This window comes from Chrysochloris asiatica, unplaced genomic scaffold (assembly GCF_000296735.1).
Source record: "Chrysochloris asiatica unplaced genomic scaffold, ChrAsi1.0 scaffold00003, whole genome shotgun sequence".
Classification (NCBI taxonomy): domain Eukaryota; kingdom Metazoa; phylum Chordata; class Mammalia; order Afrosoricida; family Chrysochloridae; genus Chrysochloris; species Chrysochloris asiatica.
The window spans coordinates 18,939,482-18,950,424 of NW_006408521.1; the positions used below are offsets into that span (position 1 = coordinate 18,939,482).

At 41.4% G+C, this 10,943-nt stretch overlaps 1 protein-coding gene across 2 annotated transcripts in view; it reads right to left on the reverse strand.

The window, feature by feature from the left end:
- The window catches only part of MYOF (myoferlin), a 188,516-nt gene that overhangs the window by 38,957 nt on the left and 138,616 nt on the right, over positions 1 to 10,943 (reverse strand). For both annotated transcript variants that reach the window (XM_006831148.1, XM_006831147.1), the window contains 3 exons: positions 5,106 to 5,182; positions 1,765 to 1,776; positions 540 to 638 (listed from right to left, as the gene is read on the reverse strand). In XM_006831148.1, the coding sequence (XP_006831211.1) occupies positions 540 to 638; positions 1,765 to 1,776; positions 5,106 to 5,182 (188 nt within the window). The remainder of the gene's footprint in view (positions 1 to 539; positions 639 to 1,764; positions 1,777 to 5,105; positions 5,183 to 10,943) is intronic.

Below are 10,943 nucleotides of genomic sequence, written 5' to 3' on the forward strand. Positions count from 1 at the left end.
TTGGAAAACCTAAAACATTAACAGAAAGATCACAGCTAGTCCTGCTTAGTTCAATAGCTCATCTTATCCTGGATACAGTATTTCCATGATTGTGAGTTTATGTTGCATATATGTAACAGGAGCAGCTTTTCAGCTAATGAAACCAATCACTATTTAAAGACCGAATGACAACGTTTAAGGCATGAAGCCTGTTTACCTTTCATGTTGTTCTACAAAGAGTACCATGATTGTAGGTCTCCTTGTGTCAAATTGGACATGTTTTGGCATAATTTTTATGGTGACAACCCATCACTATTTGCCAGATATTCTCAAATTCTAAAGCAGCAGTCATGTAACCATAATTCGGGAGTTGTCCTTAAGTTCCTGGAGTCATGACAAAGCCAAAACCCACTGCAAGAGGTCTCTCCAGGAGGCCAGAGGGCCTTCTGACCCCTCCCCATCAACACCCACCACTGGACCTTTTGTCTTATACTTGACTTTCCCTTGGCCAGTTTTAATGAATGTTGATCCCCCACCCACACCGGCAGTGACTTCAGTACCTTGAGTTTAGAATAGCCTTTTTTAATATATTGTCCACATTTTTCATGTTCTCCTGTGGATGCATAAAATTTACTCCACCAGTCAACAATTTCTTCCTCCTAAACATATGTCAAAATGGAAAACCTTTAATGATGACCTGGATTTCCAATCTATGCAAGAACAGCTATATCTAATAGGGATCAGAGATAGGTACTTCTAAATCTGCAATAGTAACAAGAAAGATTATGTGAGTTGTTTACATGCCCAGTGAACAAAACTGGAGATGAAATGACCATCCTCAGTCAATGACATGTGTTCCCATAGTTTTTCTTATATCCTATAGACACAATCTATTAATATTTGTGGGAAGATTTTTTTTTTTTTTTTTACTTTTTGACGTGTTTTTAGATATATAAATTAAAGTAACACCTCTAATATGTTTTTGACTATCTAATTTCCTTAACCTTTTTAGCCAATAATGTAATTTCAATTTTATTGCATGTAGTGTAAAGCTCACTAAACTAAGGATGAAAAATTAGTTCTAATTCAAACTCTATCCCTTGTATTATGAGCCTTAACAGCTTGACTTTGACATCTCTGAGCATCAATTTCTTCATCCACAAAATGGAATTTGATCTGCTTCCATCTACATTTGAGGGTTGATTTGGAAGTCAAGTAAGATGATTAGGAGAAAAAGCTCTGGAAACTATAAAATGAAAAAGAAAGGCAGGGAGGAGCTAACCTAGACCAGCGCTTCCCACCCTATCCACAGAGATTCTGCCTCGGTCAACAGGGGTAGTATCTGGACATTTCATACGGTTTCAAAGGCTGCCCAAGAGATTCTACTGTGCAGCCAACATTGAGAACTTTTGGTTTGTATGGGCAGAAGGGCCCACTTGTCAGAATCATTTGTGGAGGTTTTTCTAACTACAGAGAGCCCCCCTTAGGTTTATAACAAGAATCAGTCCTCATCAGACCTGCCATTGTTTGTGTATCTACCTGGGAAATTAGTCCAAAAATATAGACCACTACCTGCAACATAACCTTCAAATGAGTTGGAGGTGGAGGGAGGAAGAAGAGATACTCATTTCTTATTTTCACATGTGTACACACACCCACATACACAATTATTTACCCGTTATGGGCCAAGTGTCCCCTCCTGAATCTAGAAAATATTCTTTATGTATCAATTATAGGCAGAATTGACATGAATCTTAACTATAACAAAATATGTAGAATAGTTACCTTTTCTGTCAGCTGCTCATGCATATGAATAGGAAGGATGAGAATAAACCATAAAACAGGCCACATGGATATGGAAATCCCACAAAAGAAAGAGAATAAATTAGATTTCATGCATGCTTTTATATTATCAATATTTTATGGGTTGTTTAAATTATTCAATTCAAAATGATCTTGACCTTATTGGTTGTTTCCCTGAAAATGTGCAAAAGGAGCACATACAGTATTAAAATGAAAAGCTTAGATGTAGCCATGTGTATCTCATATTTTCAATAGTTAAACAATTTTACTATTGGCCAACACCATGGTCACACAAGAGAGAGATGGTAGCTCCCAAAGAGAATCTCCAACTGGACCTAATTCCCATTCTTCTAAAAGTCTCCTGTCACAAGATCAATCAGTATTCCAGCAGGACTTTAATACCACCACATAAGGTATCAGTATTCAGTACCACCACATAAGGTATCAGTATTCAGTACCACCACATAAGGTATCTGCTTAGTTTTCCCCATGCCTATGATATAGCACCAACTAATGGTCCACCTTTCAAAATTGTTCCCTCTTAATTGACCAAATATTTTTATATATATTCCTGCCCCCCAATCTCAAGGACATCAAGAAGATGGGAGAGTGAAGAACTGGGATGTTGGGGCTTGAGTTTTCTCTTGGCATCTGCTGGGACACTAGCCAACCTTGTCCTCAAGGACAATTTGAAGCTATGCTACACCTCTTCTGAAATCCTAACTTAAGTTCATTTCTAATGTGGGGAGAGACCTCAGCTACAAACAGGTCCTGTGACTGTATGTTAGACACCATGGCTGATTCTGAAAATGCCCCTCAGCATTTTCTAGATTTGGGCTTTTGCTGAGCCCACCAGAACTGCCAAGAGAGGCAGAAAGACAGACAGATATATCAATTCTTTCTATTAGACTCATACCAAAGCAGGATTAAGGGTTAAATCATCACAGCTGAAATGAGATTTTGGAGAGAAGGATTTTCTACTGAAAGTGTGTTCTCACTCTGAATGATTCTTGAATTCAGATTTTTAGCATCTTGTCTATTCACAACTATTTTCAGCCGCTCAAAAATCATTTTAAAGGGAAAAAAAGTTTATGATCTAAAAAACACTTATTCAAAACAAGTTTCTGACTTTCAAATTTAGGATTAATTTGGGAGAATTTATTCATGTGTGTCTGTTCATTAGTTCATAAGCGAAGCATTTTGCTCTATTATATCCACTGAGGAACTTGCAGTGAGAATAAAACATGAAATAGCTCAGAGGATTCTTCCCCTTAGATTTAAATAATCATATTTGTTTAAAGATCACCTGTCACTCCAAAATCTGCTAATAGAAAGAATCTGAAAGAGAATTAAAGTCTTCAGACTGAGGCTCCCCAAGTCCCGGCAGCTTCATGCATTTTCCTTATCATACATACATGCACTGTCGCTGGAGAAGCCATTTTGCTGAGTGCTGTTGACATACTGCTTAAGCACTGGAATTGGAAGGTAATCGGTAAAATGCCATGTCACCATGCCCATTTTATCTGGCTAGCACTTACCAATTTGCCACAAATGCTTATTTTTCACTTTTCTCATGATGGTGCCAAGTACATTTGTTAAGATATCCCATGCACATCCCAGGGTAAAGCTGTGGGTTTCCATGAGCATGGGATTGTCACCTATGAGCATGGGATTGTCACCTAAAGCCAAAGACTCCAGGCCCCAGGCCCCAGTTAGTTTTGACTAGCTCCCTCAGTTTATCAAGATACTGAATTAGTGGTAGGGTATATGTTCATGTTAATTACAAGACATTAGGAAGCTGATAATCGACTTTCCCAAAGTTCAACTTTGCTCATCTGATTTTGCATAGATGTGTGAGGCCTACCCAGACAATCTGATGGGCAGATGGAATCCGTTTTTTAGAGATTTCAACCAGCCTTACTTATTGACATAGCAGACCTCAACTAGGTATTAGCAGCCAAGTTGATTAAAATCATTTCTAGGGCAGTGAGAATGACTGGTACTACCATCCTCAATCCTGCTAAGTTGCAATGTTAAATTCTGGTGACGTATACTGACTCTCCATCATGCACCACTAAACTAGTAGCCTGGTCATCTAGATTGTTTTGGAGAAGTGAGCGAGAATATTGGCATTGATTGATTTTATTCTTCTGGCTTCCCCCATAGTATCTATGGCTACTGAGCACACCGCAGGCACTTAATAGGGATGGATTGACAGACGATGGGCAGGGATAAAGTCGGAGGTCAATTATACAGCAGAGTCTTGAATTGCCAGAGTAGTTGTGGAAAGCTACAAAAAGGATCTTAAGAATCTTACACTTAACTTCTCCCTAAGTTGTTACTGGGAATATTGGGAATATTATGGATTGTTTACAAAGTGAGAACAGTGGTTCTGTTCTATGGATGGTAAGTTTGAGACTGTCATTTGTGACTGTGTAGGGTTTCCAGAGAGTGAAATCAAAAACATTGGAGACCACATTTAACACGGTCCAATTGTGAGTGAGTTTAATGCAGTGGGAAGGAAGTGGATTTTTTTTTTTGAAAGGCACTGTTTATCGACATAACATATTAAAGTGCAATCATGTGCATTTTTTGGCGAATTTACACATTAAACCATGCTGTGAAAGTCCATCTACATGCCAACAAAAACATGAAGATATTTGGTGTTTTCTTTTTTCTGGGCTGAGACTTTTTTTCCTTCTTCATCTTGAATAATTGGCCGAATAGTTTTAAAACAAGAACCTGGGTAAGCACTTCTATCCATCTCTCCATTTCAAAACAACAGTGAATTAAAAAAACCGAGGGTGTTCCCTCATACTAATAAACAGGGTCATTAAAAATCAGTGATAATTATGCTTCATGTAGGGAAAATGTTGGTGTGCTGTTCTCAATGTGGCAATATTATATTATACATTTGTTCTTGAAATTTCTCTTTCTAGAAAATAACATCACCCAAAATGCCCATACCAGGGTTCCCAAACCTGCTCACACATTAGAATTACTTGGGGGTGGGATTTCAAAATCTACTGCTGCCTAAGACCCTCCCCTCTTTGTGGTTGGGGCCTAGACACGGGTTTTATTTTTTATTTCCCCTGGTGACTCTGATCCTTAGTGAAGGTTGAAGATTACCAGTCTACACTGTTATTATTATCAAACAGTGAAAAATCTAGATTATTTTCTCTACTCTATCCTTGATAAACCAGTTGGATTGTTAATATTTCATACGTGCACTGGCTGTTTGACTCAACGCACGAAACATCTAAGTTTCTGGAGTTTCTGGAAGACAAAATGGACATGACTGTACGTTCAGTTCAGAAGCTTACCTTAGAAGCCAGTAACGGTTTGGTATCTTCTATTTCAATGACAACATCCCGGCAAGGTGGGGCAGACATAAGAGAGGCTAAAGGACAAACAATTTCATAATCTAAAATGCAGTGGTGAACATTCGACTCCAAGTTTAACAGCACAATTGAAATGGCAGCATTTATTTCTGGATGAGACTTTCTGAATGAAGAGACCCACACTTGAATACAGAAAACAAGCCATAATTGACCAGTTTTCCTAAAACATAATAGGATTTTAGACATTTTCTAAAGTACTACACGTTCTTTTGTTTTTGACAATTAGTCCCGTGCGTGGTTACGAATCAGGCTGTGAAACACAAGGTCAGCAGTTCGAAACTACCAGCTGTTTCGCAGGAGAAAGATGAGGTGTTCTGCTCCTGTAAAGATTTACAGCCCCAGAAACCCTGTACAGGGTCACTATGAGTCGGAACCGACTCCGCGGCACACAGCAGCAGCAAACATAAAAATACCAAACCCACTGCCCTCATGTCAATCCCAATTCATAGAGACCCTTTTAAAAGGCCCCGTTATATTCAAAGGAGCCCTGGTAACATAGTAGGTTATGAGTTGGGCTGCTAACCACCAGTTGATCTGTGGGAGAAAAAGAAGACTTTCAACTCCCATAAAGCTTTACAGCCTTGAAAACTTAATACAGGGTTGCTATGAGTCAAAACCGGCTTGACAGCACACAGCAGCAGCAGGTATGTTTAGAAGATGGAGGAAGGGAGGAAGGGAAAGGGACGGAGAAAATGAGGGAAAGAGAAAGAAAGAGAGAGAATGCTATAAGTAAAGGAACCTCCTTTTTGGGGGAGCGGTTTCGGTTCCTAAGACACAGACAGAAAGAGAAGAGAACATCAGCAAGGACACTGGCATATTTCAGGTCTGAAGTGGCCCTGGCTTATTCAGCCCCCATTCTCACATGTGTGCAGCGGGAAGAGGCATGCGCTTTGGCTTTATATGCAATTCCCAAAACGTTGGTGGCTCAAGATTTGGGGATTAAAGCCAGGGCTCAGCATCAGTCCCTGGACTTATCAGGTTTGATTCAGCTGGAGGAAGGGCATGGCAAAGACTGAAGCTGGGATTGTAGCTGAGGATGAAAGGAGGTGTCTATACTGTAATGTACAGGGTCGCTATGAGTCAGAACCGACTCCACGGCACATAACCACCACAATCACATACTGTAATGACAGAAGAAAGACGAGGCTTTCTGCTCCTGCAAAGATTTAAAGTCTCAGACACCCTATACAGGGTCCCTGTGAGTCGGAAATGACTCCATAGCACTAAACAACAACAATCATATATTTACACAACTACAGCATTGGGCACATCTGATACAGAAGACCTCCTTAAAGTGACACTTTGAGGACTAAAGTGTGCCTGACCCAAACCATGGTATTTTCAAATCTCCTCATATGCACAAGAAAGCTGAACAATGAATAAGGAAGACAGAATACATGATGCTTTTGAGTTGTGGTGTCAGCGAATATTGGTTATACCACAGACTGCCAGAAGAACCAAACAATCTACCTTGGAGGAGTACAGTCAGAATGCCGCTTAGCGTCAAGGCTGGCTAGACTTTGTCTCAGATATTTCAGACTTGTTATCAGGAGGGAACAGTCCGTGGAGGGTGTCATGCTTGGTAAAGTAGAGGGTCAGTGAAAAAGACAAGGACCATTATAGAGACAGTCTGACACACTGGCTGCCAAAATAGGCTCAAGCAGATAAGGACTGTGAGGATGTTACAGCACTGGAGAGTGTTTTGTTCTGTTGTGCACAGGGTCATTCTGAATCAGAGCTGATGGAGGGTCCTAACAACAACTATCATTTGCTAAGCGTTTTACTGACATTGTCTCGTTGACTCATAAAAACCCATTGCTGTCTGCCAGTTCTGACTCACAGCAATCCTACAGGGCAAAATAGAGCTGCCCACAGACAGTTTCTAAGACTTGGAATCTTTACAAAAGCATACTGCCACATCTTTTTCCTGAGGAGCAGCTTGTAGGGTCGAACTGCCAACCCTTGGGTTGGCCTGACAACTGAATTCTTAACCCATGCACCACCAGGGTTCTTTCATCTCATTGAATCTCTCAATAATTCCATAAAGTATGTATCATTATCCCCACGTTACAAATTAATAAACACACAAACAGGGGCTTAGAGAAAGTAAGCCCCTACTTGTTCTAGGTTAAACAATTAGTAAGTAGTAAGTGGAAGTAAGTAACCTACATCTGTCTGATCCCCAAGTTTCTATATTAAGCATCACATGTGAGCCCAGAGCTGCTCTAAAAAATGTTAGGAGAAACAACCAGGGAGGCAGCAGGGATGCTGGGAGACTGGCTTTCCTGGAGCATCTGTGATATGCAGTGGCATTGAGAGGTGGGTTTATGCCTACGAGTACCCCAGATCTGTCAGCACTCTCTAATATGCCACCCCAGCCCCTGACAAGTGCCACAGCACTGGAACATGATGTCTGGCCTACGAGACCACATCTCTAGGCAAGCTCCCTTTTAGGTTATCCGTCTTCCACGTCCTCATTCTCAAGGAGACAAAATCTCAGGGACAGGAGGAAAAGGCTACTCCGGGTGACCTCACCATTAGGCTGACCTCAACTCTTCTCCTACTGTTAATTTTTAAGAAAGAACCAGATGGATCTAAAATAAAAGGCTCTGGTCTTGGGAACAAGACCCCTGGTGGAGCAGTGGTTAAATGCTTGACTGCTAATGAAAAGGCTGGTGGGTCAAACCTACCAGCTGCTCCAAAGGAGAGGACTGTGGCAGTTGGTTTCCATAGATACTAACATGCAGCCTTGGAAACCCTATGGTAGGTCTACTCTGTCCTGTGGGATCGCTATGAGTCATAACTGACTCAATGGTATAGGGTCTGGGAACAGTCTAGTCCTCTGTCCCTTGCAGCGTTAATTTTTAAAGGATTTACCTTTTCTGGGACTCTCTGAATCACTAACCAGAGACTTCTGCCTTGGCCTACCCCACCACTGGCTGGTAGACTCAACAGCAATTCTGGGGTTAGAAAAAACTTGTAGCATCTGTAGCTTTCTAATGAATTCACATATTTAGACCAAGGAACTTTTTCTCACGAAATCAGTAGGAAAAATAGTCGCTCTTGTTCATTTAGCAATCCCATGTAAAACAACGGAGTCCTGGCACGGCACTGTACGATAATCACTGGACTGCTAACCACAAGGTTGGTGGTTCAATCCCACTTGTTGCTCCTCAGAAACAGGGTCGCTATGAGTCAGAACCAACTCAATGGCACGTAACAACAACAGCACATAAAAAAAAAATGCCTGCAATTAAAATCATTGTAATAATTCTTGTTGTTACCAGAAATGCTGCTATTTTGGGCATGTCAATTGGACCCAAAATGCTTTGCATAGGAAATTTTTTTGAGAATCAGATGTAGAGCTTTACTCAAATGTGACTGTGGGGTTGTTGTTTTTTCCCCTCCTTCTATGAACAGGGGATGCAGGATGTTCTGTCCCACATAGCAGATGAGTTTCCGAGACTCTGTAAAATCAATACCAAGCCTTATGGAAAATCAGATCGAACCTTTACAGTCACAGCTGCTAAAACAGAAGACATCTGCTTCAGTCTTGAAGCTACCAGGGGTCAGCTGAATGAGTGTGTTCCAATCAGAGATCTAATCCCTGAGACCAGGGCTCCTGGGTCCTTGTCATTGCTATGACTCAGCCCTCAGCCCCTAGCATAGTTCCTAGCACCTGTAAACTGAAAGCAAATATTCATTGAATGGAAATAGCACCAAGTTATTTCATTGTTGTTGTTAAGCTACCCCTATAGTGTTTCCAAGGAGCAGCTAGTGGGTTTGAACCACTGACCTTGCTGTTAGCATTTCAGTGCTTATCCTACAGCACAACACTAGAATGCCTGCCATATATCATTGTTGTTGTTAAGTGCCGTAGAGTTGGTTCTGACCCATAGCAGCTAGTATTATTATGGAATTCCAGGGTAAGTATTAGGCCCTGCTCTATATTTTGTTTATTAATTAGCTGATTAAGGCAAGTCATCATTTAAAATCGTAGGTGTCTGCTCTTTTTCCCTTTATGGAATGTCTTTCAAATTACTTTACAGCACTATATGATGAGTTAATGAGATGGGACAACAGATAGGAAGCAATTTGAAATAAAACTTCCCTCCTCTTTCAGTGCTTGGGGGCCCTATGTTTTTCCCATTGAACTATTGATCATACTAGAATGTAATCTTCTGTTCTCTTGTTTTTCTTTCCCACTGAACTATTGTCCTATGAGAGTGGGAACACTTCTGTCTTATTCACCACTGTACCTCCAGTATCTAAAGGAGCTCTGGTAGCGTAGTGGTTACGAATCGGGCTGCGAGCAGCAAGGTCAGCAGTTCAAAACTACCAGCTGCTCCGCGGGAGAAAGATAAGGCATTCTGCTCCCGTAAAGATTTACAGCCTCAGAAACCCTGTACAGGGTCACTATGAGTCGGAACCGACTCCACGGCACACAACAACAACAACAACCTCCAGTATCTAGCACAGAGCATTCAGTAACTACTTGAACGGTGGGAAATGCCTTTATCACCCTCAGTGATGTGGAAATAGCATCCCCTGTCTCTCCAGGCTGAGAATTGACAGACAAGTGTAAGAAGTTGACAGCATTTCCTGAAAAGAGTCTTGTGCTAGTAATCTACGTGGATACTTTGTTGTTGTGATGTGCTGTGGAGTTGGTTCTGACTCATAGCGACCCAGTACAGGGTTTTCGAGGCTGTAAATCTTTACGGGAACAGAAAGCCTCATCTTTCTCCCGTGGAACGGCTGGTAGTTTCGAACTGCTGACCGTGTGGTTCACAGCCCGATTCGTAACCACTACACTACCAGAGCTCCTTACGAGGATACTTTACAGGGTAATAATAGTTTGAGCATTTGGACCCACTCCCCTGGTGTGGCACTATGGGTTAATGCTCTGGAATACAAAGTTGGTTTAAACCGCAACGTCAGTGGTTCAAGCTCACCAGATGGTCCTCCGAAACCCTATACAGGGTAGCAATGGGTCGGAACCGACTAGACGACACTTAACAACAACAACAAACAATACCAGTATTCAAGTCTAGCTCTGTCTCTTACTATGTTACCTGAAAAACCAGTTGCCTTCGAGTCTATTCCAACTTTGGGCAATCCCATGTAAATCAGAGAATTTTCAGTGGCTGGGTTTTTAGAAGCAGATCACCAGGTTTTACTTGCAAGGTGCCTCTTGGTGGTCTCAAACCTACAAACTTTCTGTTAGCAGTCAAGTCCATTAACCATTTATACTACCCAGGGACTCCAGAAAGGTATGTATGAGGGGGCTTCAAAAAGTTTGTAGAAAAATTCCATTATCTTTTCAGTCCTTCTTTCCATGAATTTTGTAAAGCCACCTTATACACGTTAGTTACTGCTGTTGTTAAAGACTGTCAAGTCAGTCCCTATTCATAGTGACCCTGTACAGGGTTTCTGAGGAGTGACTAGTGAGTTTGAATTGCCCACTTTGTGATTCAAACTGACCTTTCCTGTCCAATGCTTATCCTATAGCAGCACACCAAGACTCTATCTCATATATTGTGTTGTTAAGTGCTGTTGAGTCGGTTCTGACTCATAGCCATTGTGTATAGGGTTTCCAAGGAACGGCTGGTGGGTTTGAACTGCTGACTTTACAGTCCAGTGCTTATCCTGTTGTTGTTGTTGTTGTTGTTGTCGTCAGGTGCCATCGAGTCGGAACCGACTCATAGCGACCCCATGCACAGCAGAACGAAACAATGTCTGATCCTGGGCCAACCTCACTAC